Source organism: Panthera onca, chromosome D3, assembly GCF_046562875.1.
Source record: "Panthera onca isolate mPanOnc1 chromosome D3, mPanOnc1 haplotype 2, whole genome shotgun sequence".
In the NCBI taxonomy this organism is placed as follows: domain Eukaryota; kingdom Metazoa; phylum Chordata; class Mammalia; order Carnivora; family Felidae; genus Panthera; species Panthera onca.
This window is the reverse complement of record NC_138350.1, coordinates 72,538,883-72,564,923: the sequence shown is the minus strand read 5'-3', so window position 1 is coordinate 72,564,923 and position 26,041 is coordinate 72,538,883. Positions and strand designations below refer to the sequence as shown.

The 26,041-nt window shown below is 35.4% G+C and overlaps 1 protein-coding gene across 1 annotated transcript; it reads right to left on the bottom strand.

Moving 5' to 3' along the window:
- CD3H18orf54 (chromosome D3 C18orf54 homolog) lies at positions 1 to 26,034 on the bottom strand. Its single transcript, XM_078435223.2, has 9 exons — positions 25,926 to 26,034; positions 25,173 to 25,268; positions 22,461 to 22,786; positions 20,360 to 21,148; positions 19,895 to 20,045; positions 16,389 to 16,488; positions 10,232 to 10,363; positions 8,889 to 8,959; positions 1 to 221 (listed from the first exon to the last, which is right to left on the bottom strand). The coding sequence occupies exons 3-9, from the start codon at positions 22,741 to 22,743 to the stop codon at positions 149 to 151; spliced, it is 1,599 nt and encodes a 532-aa protein (XP_078291349.1). The 5' UTR covers positions 22,744 to 22,786; positions 25,173 to 25,268; positions 25,926 to 26,034; the 3' UTR covers positions 1 to 148.
- Between the last annotated feature and the right edge of the window lie 7 nt (positions 26,035 to 26,041).

The window sequence follows — 26,041 nt, the reverse complement described above, 5'->3', positions numbered from 1 at the left end:
TTTGGTTTTTAAAAAAAACATATAATATTTGAACCAATCACAGAATAATGTATGAGTTATAATTTCTTTGTCAGTTTAAGGAATAGGAAAAATATACATTTTTGTTCTGTGGTGACTATTTATTGGTTGGAATGTTTTATTTTCCTCTTCATGTTTTCGGTGACTGTTTCCCACTGGTATCATCAACCAGGTCTCTCAGGCGAGATAAATGGTGCAAAGCCCTTCATTGAAAAGTACAAAACACATTATAAACCAATATTAAAGACTGAGCAGACAATGCAGACAGCAACAAATGGTGATTATATTGTTTATTAACTTCAAAATTAGTATGAGAAATGATTTGTAAATAAGTATCAAACATTTGGAATTTTTCTTTATAAAACCTTGAGATCTGAGTAACTGAAGGCTAAAATAATTCATTTAAATTCTATAAACACTTACTTTAAAAATATATATTTTTTGACATTCAAGGGTTTTTTTTTGAAAGTTTGCCAAGAACTTTAATAATAGGTTTATTTGTATCACACTTAACAAGATACATTCTTCATGTAATTTTCACAATAACTGTGAAATTACACCCTTTCTTTTGGAATACAGTGTATATTATTTAAGAAAGAAAGTATATTCATTAAGATGTACATTTAAGATAGCTAAAATTTTAAAAATAGCACTGAAATATCAGTCACAGTTGAGGAAAACTCATTTTTATTGAGCATGGGGGGAAACAAATGACAATTACGTGGTATTATATCAACAATCTGTTTTCTCTAAAACAAAGCTAAAATTCTAGGTCAGGTCTCTGGACAAAATGTAATCATCCCTCAAACAAACTAAGAAAAAAGAAGCCCTTAACTTTCCTCTAAAAATATTCTTCCAGTTTGTCCTCCCTATTACTCATTCAGAACCTCAAGGACCACTCAGAAAACATCAGTTAATCAACAATATTTCAGACCTCTTATTAATAAGGGACCAAGAAAAGCAAGTAATGTAGCAATTAGGATGTGCACTAACCTGTTTACTAACAGAAATTACTATTTCGAAGGTGAGCTGAAAGGTGGTGACTACAATGGCCTGTTCTACAGTCTCTAACACAGGTTCGGGGTTCGGTAAGTATGTATTACATAAAATACATCTTTCACTTTACCCAGGACAAGGGGATGGAAGAAACCAGTACTGTTACTTACTACTACATTATATCTTTTTCCCTGTACTCTACTTCTTGGACACTTTTACTCAATAACATTAGGAATCTGGATTTTACCACCGTTTTGGCAACTTCAGTTAATTTTTGAGATTTGTATCTTTATCAACTAAACGACAATAACTCACCCAAAGTTACTAAGCAATCAGAGGTAAAATTAACTAGACTCTATCATTTCTACATCCTATAGTAAAATCTCTTTACCTAAAGAATTATTTTCTTCCTAGAGACACACATTTATGAGACAGAAGATAATCTGTGAATATACTTTGGACTTAGATCTACCTTTTTTTCAGGCTTATTACTTAACAACCTATGATTCAAAAGAAAGAGGGGCACCTGGCTGGCTCTGTCAGTAGAACCTATGACTCCTGATCTCGGGATTGTGAGTTCAAGCCCCACACTGGGTGCGGTGATTGCTAAAAGTAAAATAGGAAGGGAAGAAGGAAGGGAGGGAGAAGAATAGAAAGAGAGGAAGGGATGGAGGGAGCGAGGGACAAGTGGCTAGAATCTTATCTATTTACAACTCTGAGGGCCACAGATCCCTTGCATTTATGGAATCTACAAAATTTAATGTGGGAAAATATTCTCACCTTTATTTTCACTAAATGCTACCTGTAAATTAGCACTTCCTTCCATTATGAATGCAAACAACAGACCCAAATCTGTGACCTCATATGCCAGAGAAATCAGAGATCTTTTCTATTACATTATAGTCACTGCAGGTACCTCAAAATTTCTTTTATAGTCACCACGACTTCAAAATTACAATAGTTATATAATAGCTACAAAATTACATTAATTACTAAACACATGTACTACACATGTAATCTCAGTCCTTCTGTCTACAATCCAAAAGTTCATATGACATAACTGGCCAACTATTAGACAACTTTGAGCCTTGTTGTTCATCCAGCAAACAGTGAAGTCTCAGTGGTGACCCACTGGTGCTTTCCAATATTCCCTTTCTCTGTTTGCTGATCAACATGTGAACGTTAAGTAAAAGACCACATCATGGTTTAATGCTTTTATTTAAGTTACGCAAAAGGCCATTTTACTAAATGAATTTTAACTTACCTGTATTTTAAATGTCTTATTTAAATGCAGTAAGAAGCATATGAAATTTAGAAATTAGAAATTTATTTTAGAAATTAGCAATTAGAAATTATTTTAATATTTTCATAACTATAACTCAATATAACTGGTTTCCTTCCTCGTCCTATTTTATGTCTTTAAAAAACAGTATTAGGGAGAAAAAAGAAGGATGGGAAGGGAAGGGAGGGGTGTGGTATGATGGGAATGAATGAAAAAGCTAAGCGGTAATGTGAACTCTTCAGTCCCCCTACCTCAGCTACACACAACAGCTTTCATTTCCTTTTATTTAACCTCTATCTGCCCTGCTTAGAACAAGACAATCAATCAATCAATCTACTTAGAGAAGAGGCCACCAAAAGTGATTTATTATTTCAAAGGTATGTGTAGGGAGAAGCATGGGGTAAAATTATATAAGGAAATTACTCGAGTTTCTTCTTTAAAAAAGTGAAAAAGCAAGCTAATGGGAAAAATATAAATTTAAGAGTTATGTTACAACACTGAATAGTCATTCACCTTAAAAACTGAAATTTAAGGGGCGCCTGGGTGGCGCAGTCGGTTAAGCGTCCGACTTCAGCCAGGTCACGATCTCGCAGTCCGTGAGTTCGAGCCCCGCGTCGGGCTCTGGGCTGATGGCTCGGAGCCTGGAGCCTGTTTCTGATTCTGTGTCTCCCTCTCTCTCTGCCCCTCCCCCGTTCATGCTCTGTCTCTCTCTGTCCCAAAAATAAATAAAAAAAAAAAAAAAAAAAACCTTGAAAAAACTGAAATTTAAAAGATGCATGTCTTATTATGAGAATGTATCAATCAATGAGCCCATAGAAACTTAATAACAGACTGATTATATGAAAGCAATCAAACTGTATTTTAATTTACTCATTGATACCTTGCCTCTGGTTTTCTATTAGTACTGCTATACTGGCTGTTCTTAAGTATTATGTTTACTGGCTTATATTCAGGCTCGCATCCAGCAACAACTAAACAAAATGCCTACCACTCCCTAGATCTTAGCAGAGAACATTAGTATAAAGAAAAATTTTTGCTCTAGGATCATGTTTTACAAATCTGAGAGGTTAATTCTATCTATCTCTGGTATAGAATGAAGATCAGAAAACAGCGGGGAAAAGAGAAGTGAGAAACAGGACAACTTTCTAGCTATCATTAAATCTTCACAGCAAGGCCTTTAACTTGCTGAAAACCATAAAATCTTACACATTCATTTCCAAATTATATATAAAGCAATATACTCCAAAGCCAGTACAAATTATTTTTGGATGACTGATGATTTTGCAATCGTCTCCTACTGCTCACCTTTATAGTGTATGAGCAATACAATTATCGCTCATTCTTCACAACCAGCCTAGACAGAGTAGCTGGTGGCTTACATGACATACAAGTTCTAGAAAAGGCCCGTGTTCAAAAACTACAATTTTTTCATTTGCTTAAAGATGGCAAATTTCTCTCTTCGAGGTTTCAGTTAATACGTTTTTATCAAGTTCCTAATATGTAAATGCATAAGACAAAGCTAAGAATTATAAAGATACAAAACAATTACAATTTAGATTCCTATTCAAAGCAAAATCCCTCTGGAAAAAAACAACATCTTAGGCTACTCAGTCTTTTATACTTCTGGTCCAATGAATCTTCCTAGAGAGCAATTATTTCTAATGAAAGAATATAAGAAAACTGAGTGTACAACAGAGTAAACAGAACCCATACTAAGAGCTTAGTGTTTCCTGAGCCTAATGAAAGACATTTTAAAACTGGTTAGCAGTCAAACTGTTAAAAACAAGAACTTTTATTTGAGGGATAGAGAGAGACATAATAGGATTTTCATCCTAGGAAAGGTCATTAAAGCATCCAAGGTATAATCTGCAACTTTTGAAAAAGCTGAGTCTATTTATTTTAAAATATGAAAAGATGGCCATAAACCTAACCAGAAAAATCTGAATTTCAAATTGTCCTTAAAATAATCTACACACTAAAAATAAAGAAAACATGTACTAACATACTTTTAAAAGTTTAAACTTACTTCATATCAGTACTTTACTGATAATAATTTTGAAATGTAAAGTAAAAGCCAAATCAAGATTGCCCCAGCTAATCTAACAGAATCAACAGCTAACAGCCATCTGCAAACATGAATCTTACTCTGAAAATGGCATTTTATATCTAGTCAAGATTACTGATTGTCTAAGCCAGAAAAAAAAGTTACTACTACCAAAAAAAACTTTCAGCTAATGGTAAAAGTGCCCCTACAATCAGTACCAATTTTTGTGTTCATTTAATTACTTATGGCCCAGTGTTCATTTTCACCAACAAAAACATCTTCCAGGCTATGTACTTAGAAAACATATTTAAGTCTATGACACAAGTTCAATATAAATACTTTTAAGAAACATGGAAAGCTTGAAGTCATCTTATTTTAAATTTTAAGGCAGAATGAGGTCTTTATACTAGATAATCAATTGAGGCCCTGCACCAGTCCAAATGTATAATGTACCGCTATCATTAATAAAAGGAGTGTTAACAACATAGGCTGTAGAATCAGACCATCTGATTTGAAACCCAGTGCTACCTCTTACTAGTTATATAACCTTGGGCAAGTTAATTACTTGAATTTTATTACCTGATCTGAATTATGAAAATAATAATACAACCTCATAGGGTTGTAAAGATCACATGAATTACTCAAAAGCACTAAGAACACTGACACTTGGTTAAGTGTTCAAAAAATGTTATTATCATTATTTACGGACTCCTACCAGATAGGAATACTATACCAAAATACTATGGCAAACTGTAAAGTAAGGCATTATTTCTACCCAGAAAATTATAAATTATAAAGTCACAGGGAAAAAATCATACATGCATATATTTTTAAACTATGGAAGTTAAAAAAAAAAGTGTGTGTGCATGCACGTACATACACATAAATATCACGGCAATTAGAGTCAAAAGTTTACATGTCTAGTGTTTCACTTTTCCACCACTTCCTTAGATAACAGAATTCTAAACACATTCTGAAGGACAAAAGGTAGACAAGATTTGTTTAGCCCCACTTCTAGCCAAGTGAAATGGAGTTATTAAAGTAAAAACTTTCAATCTTAGCATTTCCTAAAGCTCAGTATTCCATCTTCTGAGGGCACTTAACATTCACACAACCAAACCCATAAATAAATACCATTCCTTGTGGTAGTCCAGTTTCCTAGTAACTTTGTTAATGTGCTGTGCAAGATTGAAAATTTGAGTATGTAGCGTATATGACATTAAATTGTGAATTAAGGTGATATGTAACAGCATATCAACATTTGAAGATACCGGTACTTGATACACTGTTAAGGGAAATTTGCCTCCAAATTTTAAGCTGGAAGGTCACTGGAATAACTTTGAGAAAAGAACCACAGCTACATGGTTTTTTTAGGTTTTCGGTACATACGTTAAGAATTATGTACAAATTGAATTGTCTGTACTGATCCTTGGAACAACAAATAAAAACTCAATTATGAAAGAAAAAAAGAATAAAAATAAATAAATAAATACCATGCCCTCTGCAAATACCATGACTATAGGAAAGATTTGCATTCATCTCCACATTTTTTGCTTAAGATAACGTAACTAAGAAAACAGACGGATTAACCCACTCAAGGCATTTAGACCTATCTTTATATCCAGGACATTATGCCCACTTTAGGTTTCTATAGAGAGATGTCAAATAATGACAGATTTATCATTATTATATGTATTCTAGAGGGAATACATAAAAACACATTTCATAAACAAGTTGTTCTTCCATGATATCCATAACAATACTATGTCAAATTGTTGCTGTTACACAAATGAAAAGAGAATCTCTCTAAGCCACTCATATCCATTATATTTAGGTATCTAAGGTTATCTCATTAGGTCTTAAGAACACATTAAAGGAAATAGCACAAGTTTAAGAGAAAAGTTGAGGATTAAACAATATGTTCCATGAAGCTTAAAAATACCAAGTACAGGATGCAGAAATTCTCAACAAGATATGAGCCAACTGGATCCAACAATACATTAAAAGAATTATTCATCATGACCAAGTGGGATTTACAGCTGGGATGAAGAACTGGTTCAATATCTGCAAATCAATCAGTGTGATACATCACATTAATAAAAGGAAGGACAAGAACCACATGATCCTCTCAATAGATGCAGAGAGAGCATTTGACAAAATTCAGCATCCTTTCTTGATAAAAATCCTCAAGAAAGTAGGGATAGAAAGATCATACCTCAAGATCATAAAAGCCATATTCAAAAGACTCATCGCTAATATCATCCTCAATGGAGAAAAACTGAGAGCTTTCCCCCTAAGGTCAGGAACACGACAGGGATGTCCACTCTCGCCACTGTTACTCATCATAGTATTGGAAGTCCTTGCCTCAGCAATCAAGACAACACAAAGAAATAAAAGGCATCCAAATCGGCAAGGAGAAAGTCAAATTTTCACTCTTTGCAGACGACATGATACTCTGTACAGAAAACCCAAAAGATTCCACCAAAACACTGCTAGAACCGATGCATGAACTCAGCAAAATCAGAGGATATAAAATCAATGCACAGAAATCAGTTGCATTTCTATACACCAATAATGAAGCAGCAGAAAGAGAAATCAAGGACTCAATCCCATTTATATATAATTGCACCAAAAACCATAAAATACCTAGGAATAAACCTAACCAAAGAGATGAAAAATCTATACACTGAAAACTATAGAAAGCTTATGAAAGAAATTGAAGAAGACACATAGTAAAAGGAAAAATATTCCATCCTCATGGATTGGGAGAACAAATATTGTTAAAATACTGATACTACTCAAAGCAATCTACATATTCAATGCAATCCCTATCAAAATAACACTGGCATTCTTCACAGAGCTAGAACAATCCTAAAATTTGTCTGGAACCAGAAAAGACCCCAAATAGAAAAAGCAATCTTGAAAAAGAAAACCAAAGCTGGAGGCATCACAATTCTGGACTTCAAGATGTACTACAAAGCTGTAATCATCAAGACAGTATGGTACTGACCAAAAACAGAACTTAGATCGATGGAACAGAATAGAGAACCCAGAAACGGACCCACAAACGTACGGCCAACTAATCTTTGACAAAGCAGGAAAGAATATCCGATGGAATAAAGACAGTCTCTTCAGCAAATGCTGTTGGGAAAACTGTACAGCAACATGCAAAAGACTGAACCTGAACCACTTACTTACATCATACACAAAACTAAACTCAAAATGGATGGAAGACCCAAACATAAGACAGGAAGCCATCAAAATCCTCGAGAATGCAGACAAAAACCTCTTTGACCTTGGATGCAGTAACTTCAGACAAAAACCTCTTTGACCTTGGATGCAGTAACTTCTAACTCAACATGTCTCAGGAAGCAAGGGAAACAAAAGCAAAAATGTACTACTGGGACCTCATCAAGATAAAAAGCTTCTGCACGGCAAAGGAAACAATCAGCAAAACTAAAAGGCAACTGACAGAATGGGAGAAGATATTTGCAAATGACATATCAGATAAAGGGTTAGTATCCAAAATCTATAAAGAACTTATCAAACACCCAAAAAACAAATAATCCAGTGAAGAAATGAGCAAAAGACATGAATAGACATGGAAAAATGCTCAACATCACTCATCATCAGGGAAATACCAATTAAAACCACAATGAGATACCATATCACACCCGTCAGAATAGCTAAAAATTGACAACTCAGGCAACGACAGATGTTGGCGAGGATGCAGAGAAATAGGAACCCTTTTGCACTGCTGGTGAGAATGCAAACTGGTGCAGCCACTCTGGAAAACAGTATGGAGGTTCCTCAAAAAATTTAAAATAGAAAACTACCTGACGACCCAGCAATTGCACTACTGGCTATTTATCCAAAGGATACAGGTGTGCTGTTTCAAAGGGGCACATGCACCCCAATGTTTATAGTAGCACTACCGACAATAACCAAAGTATGGAAAAAGCCCAAATGTCCATCGACAGATGAATGGATAAAGATGTAGTATATATATACAATGAAGTATTACCCACCAATGAAAAAGAATGAAATCTTGCCATCTGCAACAACATGGATGGAACTAGAGTGTATTATGCGAAGCAAAATTAGTCAGAGACAGACAAGTATCATATGACTTCACTCATATGTGGAATTTAAGATACAAAACAGATGAACATAAGTGAAGGGAAGCAAAAACAATATAAAAACAAGGAGGGGGACAAAACATAAGAGACAAATATAGAGAACTGAGAGCTGCTGGAGAGGCTGTGGAAGGGGGGATGGGCTAAATGGGTGATGGGCATTAGGGAAGACAATTGTTAGGATGAGCACTGTGTGTTATATATAGGGGATAAATCACTGGATTCTACTCCTGAGATCATCATTGTAATATATGTTAACTTGAATATAAATTAAAAATTAGCATTTTTAAAAATATCAAGTCTATCTATTCTTAGAACTACTTAATTTCTCCTGGAATCTTCTGATTTCAAAGAGATGACTAAAATGGATTTGTATCCATAACATCTTAAGAAATTAGTAGAGAATACTTACTTTTGAAGTGATCTAGTAATAGGAACCATACTTTCCTTCAACTGTAATTGAGAGAAATTGTCTTCTGAAACCTATTATTAAAAACACCAAATATAACAAAATATTGAAAATATTATATAACTATAAACTTAAGTGCTACTTAGTATGTGAAAAATGAGAACATTAAAAAACAGTCTACATTTCCAAAGAAATAATTCTAGCAAATAATTTTCAGTAAAGCATTAAATATTTTCTTTATTCTAAAAATAAAACTACTACTTATTCATCTTTCAAGTATGCTTCTAAATTATATGTCCAATAAAAATAAAACCTTGGCTTCAAATTAAGACTATAATGAACAAGGTTATGTCTCAATGATGTCTAACAGGAGGGGGAAAAGGGATACATTACACGCTATATGTTACTGTAATAATCATTAAAATGTATAGAAAATTGAAATACAATTCAGGCTTGACAGTTTCCAAGAATTACAAATTCATTTGTAATTTAAACTGAATTTCATAAAGCTCCACTGAATAAGAATAACAAAGCAATGACAATAAAAATATTTATTAAGTATTTACCAGCTATTAAGTTTTTATCAGGAGCCAAGCACTATATAAGTACTTCACGTAGTCTGTCTCAATTTATCTTTTCAACAACCACATTTTACAGAAGAAGAAACTAAAACTAAAGAGGTTAAGAGATTTGTACAAATACTGCACTTGCTAGTTAAGTGGCAGAATTAGAATTTACAATCAGACTTGTGAGAGTATAAATACTGTACTATTGTGAAGAAAACTCTACCCCTATAGAATAGCAGTCCAAAGCACCAAGAGATTTCGAAATTCCTAGGCAATACATAAAAACACAATGGTTTTGAAATAAAATTTTACATTAACTATAAGAAAAGTCAAACACATGGTAACAATAAAATTTCAGCAGACATAGGTTATGTAGAGAAGTCCAAAGTTGAAAAGGATTTCCAGGCCTCCTCAAATATAAATACAAAAAGTTGGGTTATACCAATAATGTTGCAGTGCATTAAAAAACAATTCCTACAATCCTTCCATAACTATAATTGTAACACTGTCATATCTAAACAAGATGCTGTATTTATAACCATGAACAAAAGAGGATAATCTATTCAGGGGTATACAGCTACAGAAATGTAACAGTATTAAATTTGAGTTAATTTTTACAAAAAATAACAGTATTACAACTCTAGAACATGAGTTATGTGGCATGTTTATTGACATAAAACTAGAGGTCAAACTGAAAAAGATCTGGGAAGGTATCGTATATCTCCACAGATCTTAATTCACATTCACAGATCTCAATTCACAAATCAAGTTTGTGCTTACTTGCTTAATTTCTTCTTTCAGATCTACAGTTTTATTCTGATTAAAACTTTCTTGTACTGCTTGAAGATTAAATAACATTTGTTTCAGGGCTTCAACAGGACCATGATGTTTCCCTCCAGAAAGGGTACAGCTCTGACATAAAACAGATGAATGATTAACCAAGCAAATTCATGGAGGAAAAAGTTTTATTTTGTATTTTCCCCACAATATAAAATGCAAAAATTCAAATCAATAATGTGTTTTGAAAAGTCATTATTGTAACTCAACGCCTCCCCTTACCCAATTGCAAGTTATTTAGAGACAACCATGAAGTTTGACACATCCTTTCTAGTCCCTGCTCTTTTCAAATGAACAGTACATGTTCACATTTGCAATGCTTTCATTTATACATTTAAAATCACAGATTTTTAGAAATGGAAGGTCCTCAGAGCTCAGGTAGGCCAACATGCTCTTTCTCAGGTATGTAAATAAAGCTAGTTATTAGCTGAACAAGAACCAGAATTTCAAATACAGCATTCTCTAAACACTTTTAAATGTTTTCACACAGAGAATGCTAGTTTTTCACTTACTCATTGGTCACACATTCCTTGCTATGTAAAAAAACACTCAAACCTCAATTATCAACTGATCTTACGTGCATCCAAAGAAGGCAACAGCACTAAATAACATGATCAGGATTCTTTTAAGAGAATCCATAAGGGATATTTTTTAAAGCTTTTTTTCAAGTCTTCTTACCAACCTATTATTTTTATATCTTTCAAATGAGTTGTTGTGTTCTGGTAGCTACCACATAATGGCCACATAATAATATATTTCAGTATAGACAATATAACTGACATACTATTTAAACTTCAAGTCTAGAGGAAGTTGTTGACAAGCACAAGAATATTAGAAATAGAATCTCATTAGTGAAGAGGTTCAAAGTTAAGCACGCTCTCCACAATTACATGAATAGAGTATAAGAAATGGGATATAGAAATGTAAAATGATGCAGCTGCTGTGGAAAACAGTATGGCAATTCTTCAAAAAATTAAACACGGAATTACCCTATGATCCCCTTCTGCCTATATAGGTAGAAGAAATAAAAGTACAGACTCAAAACAGATTATTTATACACCCATATTTATAGCAGCATTATTCACAATAGCCAAAAAGTAGAAACAACCCAAGTATCCATCACAGATGAATGGGTAAACAAAACATGGTGCATACAATGAAGTATTATTCAGTCTAAGAAAGGAAGGAAATTTTGACATATGATACAACATGGACGAACCTTGAAGACATTAGGTTAAGGGAAATAAGCCAGTCACCAAAAGACAGATACTGTATGGTTCTTACATGATGCCATGGACTGAACTGTACCCCTCCCAACAAAAATTCATGTTGAAGCCCTAACCTCAAATGCAGCTATATTTGGAGATAGGGCCATAAGGAAGTAATTAAGGTTAAATGAGGTCATATGGGTAGGGCCCACATACCACAGGATTAGTGTCCTTCTAATAAAAGACACCTGACAGCTCAAGGAAAGGCCATGGAAGGACACTGTGAGAAAGCAGCTGCCTACAAGCAAGGAAGAGAGCCTTCACCACGAACAGAATCAGCTAGCACTTTGATCTTAGATTCCCCAAACTGCAGAACTGTGAGAAATAAATTTCTACTGTTTAAGCCACCCAGCCTAAAGTATTTTGTTATCACAGCCGACTAATAAAACATGTAAGGTTCCTAGAGTAGTCAAATTCATAGAAACAGAAAGCAGAATGGTGCTAGCCAGAGGCGGGGCAAAAGAGGAACGGGGAGTTAGTATTTAATGAGTATAGTTTCAGTTGGGGAAGATGAAGAAGTTCTATATATGAACAGTGGTGATGGCTGCACAACAATGTGAAAGTACTTACTGCATAGAACTGTACACTTAAAAATGGTTAAAATAGTAAATGTTATGTTACACATATTTCACCAAAATTTAAAAAATAAAGAAAAATAGGGACGCCTGGGTGGCTCAGTTGGTTAAGCTTCCATCTTTGGCTCAGGTCAAGATCTCACAGTTCATAAGTTTGAGAGCCCCCCGCATCAGGCTCTCTGCTATCAGTGTAGAGCCTGGAGCCTGCTTCAGATCCTCTGTTCCCCCTCCTTGGCCCCTCCCTCACTCATGTTCACACCTGCTCATGCGCTCTCTCTCAAAAATAAACAAATATTTTAAAAAGTGATAAAAATAAAGAAAAATAAACAAGGATTAAGGATTCAATTAGCCTTATCCTCCTGACTCTTGTAGACAGACCTGAAGCATTATCTCTAAGTTACATGCATTCAGCCACTGCCTTAAAAAAATAAACATTAAAAAAAAATTTTTTCTAGTTGCCTGATGCCAACCATAAGGGTCACAAAAGCCTGGAGTGGATTTTTCATGCAAACTAGTGATCAGAGTTCCAAAAAGAAAACTGTGAAATAGATTATATAAACTATTTGTGCAATTCACTAATGAACATTTAATAAATGTTGGTATGTCTGACAGAATTTGTCCTGAGACTCGTCATTAAAACTTGAGTGAATGTCTTGGAGTAGATCTTTTTTGTATAGCTCTCTCAGAACTATAGTAATGTTTCACATATTCAAAAAACAATTTAAACCAAACAGAATGTGGTTTAAACCCAGTAAGTACAATAAAAATTAACAACCTAACAGTATTACAATTGAACAACATGAACATACTGAAGGGTTGGGAAGAAAATAATTAACCAAGGTAACTTTGGAAAACAGTAATTTGACTGGGTATTGTAAGGCTAAAGATAAAAAGAACTATACATAAATAATGTGATCTAGTTAGTAAATTTGTTCCTTACAGGGATATGGATTAGCAATTGTCAAACTATATGTATGCTAAGAATGAACAAATAGTTAAGAGACTATGGATAATAATAGGATTCTTACCAGTGGAGAAAGAAGTTACAAATAAGTAACAAGAAAGGCTAAAACAAGCCATGCAGGACTGAACTGGAGTCAAAGGTATAAGTATAAACTCACGATTTTATACATACATATAAACTATGACACATATACAAATATAGAAATATATAGATGTGCATGTGTGCACAGTCTCAAAATATCTCCATTTATTAATTACAAGGGGAAACTGTAATTTTACTAAAGAGACAGCCAGTAGACACCAAGTGTTCAAGGTTAACATCACAAGTATTAACATAATTGTGTATATTAATATATTATTAACATATTGCTATGGACTGAATGTTTGTGTTCCCCTAAAATTCTTATGTTGAAGTCTAATCCCAATGTGATGGTATTTGGAGAAAGGACTTTAGTGAAGTAATTAGGTCATAAGGGTGGAGCCTTCATGAATGGGATCAGTGCCCTGATCCAAGAGACACAAGAGGGCTTGCTTCCTCCCTGTTCTCTGCCATGGGAAATTATGTGGAGAAGATGGCATCCTGGGAAGCAGGACCTCACCAGACACCTTGATCTTGGACTGCTCAGCCAACAGAAATAAATGCATGCTGTTTAAGCCACCATGTCTATGGCATATTTATTAAAGTAGCCCAACTAAGACACATATCAGACACAAATCAATGATATCAATATAACATGAACCCTCTGATATGATGCACTGAGAAGGGCATAGCATGATTCCTACTGCATTCTTGCCAAAATGCATAACCTCATTCTGATCATGAGAAAACGTCAGACAAACCCTAACTGAGGAACTATCAACAAAATAACCAACCAGTACTCTTCAAAAGTGTCAAGATCATGACAGACAAGGGAAGACTGAGGAACTACCACAGACTGATGTAGATTAATGAAAACTGACAATTGGGGGCACCTGGATGGCTCAGTTAGACATCTTACTTTGGTTCAGGTCATGATCTCATGGTTTGTGAGTTCAAGCCCCACATCAGGCTCTGTGCTGACAGCTCAGAGCCTGGAGCCTGCTTCAGATTGTGTGTGTGTCTTTCTCTCTGCCCCTCCCTTGCTCGTGCTCTCTCTCAAAAATAAACATTAAAAAAAAATTTTTTTAAGACTATTTTAAAAGGAATCATGACAATTAAATGCAATGTTGAATCCTGGAATAGGACCCTGGTAGAGAAACTAGTGAAATTAGAGTAAGGTCTATAGTTTAGATAACAAAATTATACCTAAGTTAATTCCCTGTCTGTGATCATTATTCTACAGTATGTGAGATGATAGCATTAGGGAAGCTGAAAGAATGGTGACAGGAATTTTGGGTGCATCTAAAATTATTAAAAACAAAACAAAAACACCCTGGTAGTGAGATTGCGTGTGTACTGGCAGGGGAAAAGGGACCACTGATTAGTATTTAACATTCATTCATCTCAAACTTAAAAGAACTTCTACAAATTTGTTCTTCTACTAGTGCTTTTTACCTAAGTAAATGGCATCACCCAATCTTTTAGCTGCTTGGCTCAAACATCTGAAATTCATTCTTTGAATTCTATCTCCATCCTACTAGGTCTATCTTCAAAATATATGCCAAGTCTACCCATTTCTGACTACGTCCAATGTACCCATCCTAAGCCAATCCTATCCCAAAAGACTGAAAAAGTCTCCTAACTAGGTTCCCTGCTCCTTCACCAGCTCCTTTTAAGTCTATGCTCCATACAGCTGCCATTTTATATTTTAGAATGTAGATCTGATCATTTCACGCTTCCACTCAAAACACTCCAGTGACTTCTCATCTCACCTAAATAAAACATAAAAATCTTCATTCCATCACTTGTAAGACGCTACATGATCTGGTTCCTGGTTATCTCTCCATCTTACCATCCCTCTCTTGTTCATTCTGACTGAGCTACACTACTAGAGTCTGATATTTCTTAAACATGCCAAATACAATTCTGCCTTGGGGTTTCTGCAATTACTATTACTTTTACATGTAAAGTTATTTCCTCAGGAATATCTGGCTTATTCACTCATTTTAGATTTTTGCTCAAGTATCACCTCAACAGAGATCATTCCTGACTACCCTATCTAAAATTGTACCTGTATTTTCCTATCCCAACTAATTTTTCTTTATAATACTTACAGTACTCCCTTATGTGTCACATACTATATATTTGTTTAGTTTGTCTCTCCAAGTGGAATAAAAAATCCAAGACACAAGGATTTCCTCCGTCTTATTCACTACTGAGGAGACAGTTCCTAAAGAAGTGCTTGGCCCTCAAATATTTATCAAATAAATATTTAATAATTAAGCTTCACTTACCCAACATCTGCTACAGTATCTTACACAAAGTTCTAAGATCAAACATATTATGAAAGTCTCTACTTTTTCTAGTAAATTTCATTGAAGGAACTCAGTTTATTAAATTTTTCAGTTAATTTTTGAGTGTTCAACCTCCCAAATCTTCTAGATTTTAAGATCCCAAAAGTATGGTTTCAATATTTAACAGCCATGGCTGTATTTCTATGTCAAATTATATATAATTCCTTACGTGCATACATACACATTATTTTTTATTGTGGGGTTACATGCAAGATGCACATATGTTGATTTTGCAAAACTGGGTAATAATTTTCCTATCTTAAATTATAGAGATTTATGTGGCCCCTGGGTGGCTTAGTCAGTAAAGCATCTGACTTTAGCTCAGGCCATGATTTCATAGTTTGTGGGCTTGAACCCCACGTCGGGCTCTGTGCTGACAGCTCAGAGCCTGGAGCCTGCTTCAAGTTGTGTCTCCCTCTCTGCTCCTCTCTCCCTCCCTCCTCCCTCTCTTTCTCAAAAATAAACATTAAAAAACTTTTCTTTAATTAAAGAGGTCTATAATTTTTTCTTAGTTAGAAACACAACTCTCAATAATCAACCATCCTATGGGAAAATATAACTTACTTTATAATGGTATGCTTTATACATTGTCCAAAAAAAACCAAAACCAAACAAACAAAAACATAATTTAAGCTCTCTGTAGCGTTCAATCCCAGGTCCCTCTACTTTAAAATACTAAAATAAAATTATGAATAATTCTAGGAGTGATGCTTTTATGCATTTATGTTGAGGAAGAGGGGATTTGAATCTTTTTTTTTTTGTTTTTTAACAACTCAGAAATTAAAATCTGTAGTCATAAATCCTTTTAATAAGTTAAAAAAATCCTCTTTTAAGAAGTTAAAAAGATTTAATTTCACCCACCTGATTATCACTTAAAAAATCTTCGAGAAACCCTTTAGTACACTTTGCCCTTGAAGTTTGTTGAGGATTATCATCAGAGTTAACAGGAACAGGAGATTTGCTAAATAGGATTTAAGGATACAAGAAAGTAATTAAGTTCCCAATTTATAAAAATTAGTCTAGGGGTGCCTGGGTGGCTCAGTCGGTTAAGCGTCCGACTTCGGCTCAGGTCATGATCTCGCGGTCCGTGAGTTCGAGCCCTGCGTCGGGCTCTGTGCTGACAGCTCAGAGCCTGGAGCCTGTTTCAGATTCTGTGTCTCCCTCTCTCTGACCCTCCCCCATTCATGCTCTGTCTCTCTCTGTCTCAAAAATAAATAAACGTTAAAAAAAATTTTTTTTTTAAATTAGTCTATAACTGAATGGTTATCATTTAAATACAAATAATCACCAAGAAACAACCATTGTGAATACAATTCATATTGATTTTGCTTGGTGATTCCCTATCTCTCTAAACTGATATTAGAATCTCACCCTCCCTATCTCCTTGTTTCTCCTTTAGAGCTTTTTTTTTTTAATGTATATTTTTTAAGCTTATTTATTTTTGAGAGAGAGAAAGAGGGAGAGAGAGCACGTGCGCGCCAACAAGTGTGAGCAGGGGAGGAGCAGAGAGAGAGGGAGACACAGAATCCGAAGCAGGCTCCAGGGTATGAGCTGCCAGGACAGAGCCCAACAAGGGGCTCCAACTCCTGAACTGTGAGATTGTGACCTGAGCTGAAGTCGGAGGCTTAGCCGACTGAGCCACCCAGGTGCCCCTCTCCTTTAAAGCTTTAAGAAAAAATTATCAAGTGAAAACATTAGTCCTCAAACAAATAAGCCTTGAACTATGGCTACACTCCAAAAGCTCATTTGTGTGAAATAAGCAGTACATTTTTCCAAATAAACAGTTACCCAATGATAATAAAAAACCCCACAAATATATGAGTTTCTACTGGGATGATAGTTACATGCTCTTCCACGTCAAAGCAACAGGTCTTGCCCTCCAGAACTGGCATTAATAAAGAGGACAGATTATAGTAGGAAAAATATCAATTGTGAAATTAAAACTCCTGAGTTCAAACCTCAATCCCACTCACTATGTGACTTTATATAATTTATTTACCTAAACTTCAGTTTTACATTAGTAGTCCCATTTATCTCACAGAAGTATTGCATAAATTAACTCTATGTACCTGGCACAATAAATATTAGTTTCTTTCTTGATGTTTCAAGGGACAGTAGGGCAACCCCAGCAAAAGTCAGAATTCTCCCAAAACAAATTCTATTAGTCACAGAGAACAAAGTCATTCTTTCTCATTTATATATCAACATAAAATGTGTTTCTAACTCAAGTAATCAGATATCTAAGAATCTTTCCCTAACATATAAATGTCACAATTCTAATTTTTTCTTAATAATTAGCAGCACTTCATTATTGACTCCTTTGATTTGTAACTCACTATGAGGTTTTTCTTACTCCCATGTAGTCTTTTCTCACATTCTTTACCAAAGGAGTTTGCACATCCATCTACCACCATCAAAAAGCATTTACCAGATTACTGAAGATGGGTGTGGGATACATAAGAATTCATTATACTATTCTTCCACTTTTGTCTTTCTTGGAAATTTTCCATTATAAAAATGTTAAACAAATACAAAAAAAAAGCAGTTATCTTATTGTGGTTGTGTTCTACCTTTCAGTATACTACCTTGACTACTTCCTAGTCAATTTTTGTTTTGATGGTAGATTGACAATAATTTGTCAACACCATACTAAGGTCAGGTCTATTCCTTCTGACAATCCATCATTCATTTTATGTACAAACATACCCATCACAATATGAATTCAATCTTCCAGAAGTCAACTTCTATATGCAAGGTACTGGGCCAAACCAACGATTATAATAATAATTATACAAGCATAAATTATAGTATCTAATTACATAATACACTAAAAGCATTCAAAAATTTTATTCTTAAACACCTCTGATACTATTTGCTCACCCATTCTTGTTGGTTGCAATTGAAAGTAAAGTATTCATACTATGGTACTTTACAATTACCAAGACCAACTGACAAGAAAATAAGAAATTAGAAAAAAAGTTTAAGAATTAAGTGAGCTAATTATTAACCCAAGTTTCAAAAAATAAAGATACTATTGAAGCAACAATTGAGAAATAAAGCTAAATGAGGAAAAAAAAATATTCTGGATAATTATCACCACTATTAACAATTTACAAGACAGCTCATCATAAGTCAGAAATTGTCCTAAGTACCTTATATTCTCTAATCAAATGAATCCTCACAACAACCCCAAGTAGAGAATTTATATAAGGTCTTGTACAAAACAGTTTAACTTGTATAAGGTGTCAGAAAAGACAAAAAAAGTAACAGAGCTACGATTCCAAACCAGAATTATAGTAAATGTCCATATTAAAAAAAAAAAATACGATGTTCAACTGAGAAGTGATCAAAAAATGGATCCAGCAATTAACAGACTCTGTCTATAACAGAGTATGACAAAATGAAAAGTTTAGACAACAGAAGATAATAAATTATCAGAGCGTAAGGCAGGATATAGGGTTACCAAGAATGCATTTCTTATGAGTTCAGACAATAATATCACTAAGGAAAAAAGCTTTCCTACCTAAGCTCAATTCTTACTCCACACCACATTCATAGGCATCGATGTAGACAGTTTAAATTATTCTGAGAAACCATGTTGTAACAAGGTTAAGCACACAAATAAAAACAATATTAGAAACTACAAAAATGTATTACAATAGACCATACCAAAACACCACCACTGTTTAAGGAAAATAACGACTAAGAGAAAATAAAATGTAAACGAAAAAAATGGATAACTGCATAACTCCATATATGGAAAGAATATAGAGGGAGAAAAAAACGTAAAAGTAAAAAGAAAACAAGAATTTCATAGCACTTCTCCATCTGCAAAATAGGTTGCTTTTGGTTGTGATTTTTCACCAGTAAAATCAGTATTTTACAGTGTAACAAAAAAAAACACATAAAGACAAAAGTTGTATAATGTGCCTAAGGTTATGCAACATTACACCATCTTGTGGTAACAACTGAAAAATGCAATTCAAAGAAACAACACAAAGGCAACATTCTATAGAATTAACATGTCACTATAATTGTCAATTATCACAGAGTTATGTAAAAAATAAACTAACTGGGGCGCCTGGGTGGCTCAGTCAGTTAAGCATCTGACTTCAGCTCAGGTCATGATTTCACAGCTCGTGAGTTCAAGCCCCACATCCGGCTCTGTGCTGACAACTCAGAGCCTGGAGCCTGGTTCAGATTCTGTGTCTCCCTCTCTCTCTGTGCACGTCCCCTGTTCTGGCTGTCTCTCTCAAAAATAAATAAACATTGAAAAAAAATTTTTAAATAAATAAATTAAATAAATTAACTGTTCACACATTTTTCACTTGGAAAACTAAAAACTTTTTCCATTGTAACTTACGTACAAAGTAACAGGGATATTTTCCCATGATCTTTCTGCTTCAAGTTTATCTAATGAACAAGGACTATCATCCTTTTTCTTAGACTTCGGTAACTCTTCAGCACAATGCTCTAGATTTCTCTTGGCTTTCAGGATAAGCAATTCAATTTTGTCACCTAATTTAAAAGATTAAATTAATTCAAGAAAAAAAGTAAATGCAGAGCACAACAAAATCTCAAAGGCAACAAACAAGAATTCAGATAATTTAGAATATACACACATCTGTAACAAATTTTTTAATGACATTTCAAAGGAAAAAAGGGGAGAAGAGACATTTTCTAGGCACAAAATGATACATAAATGAAGACCATCATGTGTTCAAGATTTATCATCTGTTCATTACACCAAGAATGTAACATAAAAGCTCCTAGACATTAGGTCAAATTTATAGCACTTTCTTTGGTTCTTAAAAATAAAACAAAACAATTACCACTGAATGGCTTTTTGGTTTGTCCTGGGAGAACTGGATTCTCACATTGACACTGGCTATGTTGAGAATCACATTTACATTCATTAATCAATCCTTTATCATCATTCAAGGAATCTGAAATGTTTGAGGGTTCAAAAGAATATTCAAAACAATCTAATTTATTCATAAGTCGAGAAGTTCTTTGTGCCTGGTAACTATGTTTAGGGGAACACTGATCTTCTTTAAATATTTTATATATCCTTTGACTATTTGTATCAGGTAGCAAGTCTTGATGGTGGAGCCACACTGGGTAGGTGAAATCAGGTATACTAGTTATCCCTGAAACATTAAGGTCCGATTTCTGGCTAGTGAGCCATCTTGGGTAATTCTTTTCAAGATTGTGTTCTGAACTGTCCTCGAAAGACAATTTCTTGGAAAAAGGTAAAGATGGTTCAGAAACGCATTTATTAGTCTTACTCACAAGTTTTGGGTTTTTCAGCCTACCACATTGCTTTCCATTTATATTTGTGTATACAACGGGAGTAACTAAGTTATCCTTGCATATGGTAGTGAAGGGTTCTTGAAAATGTTTATTCTTCTCAGTATCTGATGAACTCAGTCTTCCAATGCATTTTTTCTTTTTCTTGCTAATTCGATGATTTGATCCAACATAAGCAAAAGAAAATGATCCATCTGCTGGAAGTTTTAATAGATCATCAGTTGTTAGGCTAATGGAGTCTATGTCATTAACAGTCTTTCTTCTACAGGATAAGGACAAGGAGCTTTTTTTGTGATCAACATTTTCAAAAGCTGAAAAACAAAGCATAGTTCTGTTTATTTCCCTAAATCACATACAACAATACTTCATAATATTTAACAGTAAATGAGAATTAAGAATTTAAGAGTCATTTTTGCTGCTTCCCTTTATCTTCACTAAAGTTTGATTAAAAGTATAAATAGTAAGGTTGATGAAATACAATGTGTTTTCTCACATCTCTTCACTAAGTTGTATACTTTTTTCTCCAACCTCTAAATTTCCCCTTGTTCTTTATTTACCGTTTAACCTTTTTTCATCCAGACCTATCCAGTGCACTAATACACTCATATTATTATTGGTCACTTGACACTAGCTGCAACATAGAAGAAAAATATGCTATTAAACTATGTGGAAAAATAGGGGCACCTGGGTGGCGCAGTCGGTTAAGCGTCCGACTTCAGCCAGGTCACGATCTCACGGTCCGTGAGTTCGAGCCCCGCGTCGGGCTCTGGGCTGATGGCTCGGAGCCTGGAGCCTGTTTCCGATTCTGTGTCTCCCTCTCTCTCTGTCCCTCCCCCGTTCATGCTCTGTCTCTCTCTGTCCCAAAAATAAAAAAAATAAACGTTGAAAAAAAAAAAAATTTTTTTAAAAAAAAAAAAAAACTATGTGGAAAAATAATTTGCTTTCTGCCAATTAAGCCTGCAACAGCATTAACACAAAAAGAATAGCTGTCCTAACAGTCTTCTGGAATATATATTGCTCACATACTTCTAAGAGTTGAATGAAAATTTTTTCCATACTAGGGCTATTCCATAAATCTTCAGTAAAGTGTTAACTGGGTTATCAATAGATGCATTTTCCAAAGTTGTCTTCATGGGAACTGCATCAAGGAAAAACTCTTAACATCTTATATTATTGTCCCATAGAATACAGATCAAGAAGACAGTCTTATCACGTCAACTGGGATTGATCAAGTATAAATTCAGAAAGACTGAGATTTATCTGAAGTCATCAAGCTAGTTAATGAAACTTAGAACCACCATGTCAATGCTCTTTCCATTATGCTAAAATAAAATGGCTTAAGGGTTTAGGATCAACCACCTGCTATTATTAGTCACATTCATCAGCTTCCCCTCCAAGGTCACAAGAAGATCTTAGCTGAAAATTCTTGAGAACCAGAGAATTACAGAATCATTTAAGAAAAATATCCAGACCTCCATATTACATAAGTCATTTTTACCCCAAAGGGAAAAAAAAAAAAAAAGTGTCTAGTTTTTCAAGGCTACAACACATCTTTCAAATGCTTTAAATCAGTGCGGGGAAAACATACACACACACACACACACACACAAAATAAAAGCATACCATTGTTTGGTTTACAAATATAGTTGGAGAATTCTGGCATATGAGCAGAACACCTATTGTTGTTAATCTTTCCAGTGTTTGCACCAGGATACATCTGGCTTAAATCAAAATCATCAATATAGGCCTGTAGAGCCTGAGAGGCAGAACTATACAGTTTATCCTTATATTGAAAAGAGCCATCAGAGTTAGAGGAATTGCTACCACTCAGGCTGCAGCTTGCTAGCAGAGAAGATACTGAAGATTCCCGAGAACAAACTCTGTGTTTTGTAATTGATTTTGCCATGGCTTCCTCAAAATGGGTTATTTCTATTCATTTCTCTTAAAAACTGTAATACAAAAACAATAGGTTAAGGTTCCATTAAAGCGAATAATAGCCATATAGAGAGAAATTACTAAATTTGTAAACTTTTTATAATCTTCTTTAAAGAATAAAATCCATTTCTATAATTTTTAGGCAATACACATTGATTTTCTATTATTATAATTATTGTGAATTCCTTCATCATTGATTTAGAAAACATTTATTGAGTACCTACTATGTGCCTGGAATTGTGTACACATAATTATCTGAGAAGAGTACCAAGAGAAGAGTACTCACTATTTCAAAGTCCTAAAAACTACTGATGAGCAGTCTTTTCTTATGGGAATAGATTCTATGACATCACAATACCTAACACTCCCCTATACAGACTATTTTTCAATTCATAAGCCTACTATTATACACTGCAGATAGTAGGTGCTCAATAACTTTTTAAAGGCATCAAATGAGGTATTAGAAACAAGAAGCAAGAACAGAATATCCACTTTTAATGTTGTAAATGCCAATATGTAACTTTAGCCAGCCCTTTCCTGGGGGGAAAAAAAACTGAGAATAAAGTAATTAATAGTATTTATTATAAAGAAATAAACCACAAGTTTATTGAGCTAGCAATATGCTCTTTTCCTAAGATAATATCGTTATTGTTAATCATTTTCTCACCTTCATTTTTGGCAATACACTTACCATTTTCACTTCTTATGTTACACAGATTCAACCTACCTCTCTTTTAAAAGAGACTTAGATAATTTGGAAATTGACAACATACTCATCTTAGACTAGTAATAATAGGATCTATTTCAAATAGGATCATTTGAAAAACTAAAAAGTAACAAACAGGTGTTACTTCAGTACGATATGATACTCTTAAAAATTAAATCAGTGGAAATGGATTTTTTTCTGTACTAAAAAGGAAACATTAATGTCTAGGACTTAACACATGCTATAATGTTATAAAGTTAATATGTTCAACTTTGGGCTATAATTTTGGGAATGTTTAAGTTAGAACAACTTTTAATGTAATCTTAAGAACTACCAAATTTGACTTTAAAATATTGACAGTTTTCCATTTAAAGAAGAGTAAAACAGCATCCTGCCTCAGCTTTAGAGCATGCATCTGCCTTTGCAGCCACAGAACATAAGATAACGGTTAATTAGCCTCTTTGATTTCCCTGAATACTGTGATGTTGGTTTGCCTCCAAAGAATGGCTAGACTAAGTCAGCTGGGCTCTTTCTTTACCGCTTTCACTAATGATGTTTAAATTTTCTCAAGTAAATATGGCTTGACCCAACATTTTCTCCCTTATTCCAACGAAATAAGTCAGAGAAAGACAAACCCCATACAATTTCACTCATATGACACTGGAACACAGGAGAAGGGACCAAAAAAGGAGAGAGGAAACCAAACCAAAAGAGACTCTTAAGTACAGAGAACAAACAGGTTTGATGGAGGGAGGTGGGCAGGGAATGGGCTAAATGGGTGATATACCCTTAAGGAGGGTATTTGTGGGGTGTGGGTGGCTCAGTCGGTTAAGCCTCCGACTTCAGCTCAGGTCACGATCTCACAGCTCGAGAGTTCGAGCCCCGGGTCGGGCTCTGTGCTGACAGCTCAGACCCTGGAGCCTGCTTCAGATTCTGTCTCTGCCTCTCTGTGCCCTCCCCTGCTCGCCATCTGTATCTGTGTGTCCCTCTCTCTCTCTCAAAAATAAACATTAAAAAAAAAAAATTAAGGAGGGTATTTGCTGCGACGATCACTGGGTGTATATGTTAGTGATGAAACACTAAATTCTACACCTGAAACCAACTTACCATATGTTAAACAATTAGAATTTAAATAAAAACTTGAAATAAAAAACAAAAACAAAAACGAACCCCTAAAAGGTAAAGCTGTTGGATTACAGTTCTCAGTAAGTGGGTAACAACATTTATTTTAGTTCATAGGAGGGCAGAAAGAAAAGCCACAATTGAATTCTTATTGGGGAGAGCTCCCCAAAGTATACAAGAGTAGAATTAACACTTTAACGTTTATTTATTTATTTATTTTATTTTATTTTATTTTTAACATTTATTTATTTTTGAGACAGAGAGAGACAGAGCATGAACGGGGGAGGGTCAGAGAGAGGGAGACACAGAATCCGAAACAGGCTCCAGGCTCCGAGCTGTCAGCACAGAGCCCGATGCGGGGCTTGAACTCACGAACCGCGAGATCATGACCTGAGCCGGAGTCGCTTAACCGACTGAGCCACCCAGGCGCCCCCAGAATTAACACTTTAATAAACCCCCCTGCACCCATTACCCTGCTTCAATCAATCACCCACACACCCCAACTTTCTATCCCCCCCACTTCTCCGCACTTCCACCACAGGATTATTTGGAAGCAAATCCCATTATCTCACCATTTCTTCCGTAAACACTTCCGCTCCTATCTCCAAAAGGAAATCCATCATTCCGAAGAATGAAATGTTACACGAATGGCAACAAGTTTCAACTACCTTTGATTCAAGAACAGAATGGTCACTGTTAAATAACCAATAGGAACAGCTCGCGCGCAATGAAGAACTCCTAGAAACAACAGCTCTGTGGTTTACGTTTTGACACCGAATTTTGTTTATTCTACAGCTAAACGACAAGAATTAATGGACCCGGAAAGCGAAGATCGCTGGCATCCCTGCGGGAGAGCATCTTTTCCCCTCTCGACGCGCTGGCTTCAATCCTTCCGCCCTTTACGTAGGAGTCACCCACCCTGCAGGATTCCAGCACCCCCGGCGGTCACAACCACTTTAGTTAGCTACTTCCACCCAGAAGTCATTTATTAGGCAGCAGCCGTGAGCCCCACTGGGCGCGGACGGAGTTTTTCCGAGGTGACAGCCCCGAGGGCCCAATCCCCCTTCCGCCCCGCCCTCTTCAATAGACGCCTCGAGTCTCCCGAAGCCCACGTCAGGGCCCCTCCGTCCCGTTCCGCGACTCTCCCCCCGCTCGGGAGCCTCCCGCTAAAGACGTTCTCTTCCCACGGGGAATGTCCACTCGCGCCCGCCCTCAGCAGACGTCCTCCTCTTCCCTCCACGCCACTCTTTCTCTGGTTTCTCCCACGGGCCGTCAAAGGATGGGGCGCCCCTCGAAACTACAGCCCCTTTTCGGGCCGAACTCACCGACGAAGTCTCCAAAAGAGATAAAAAAAAAAAAAACCGCACACTTCCACAACTCTCCACCCAAAGCCTGAGCCTGTTACCGGACGGGAGACGCGATACAGCATCCCCGACCCGGA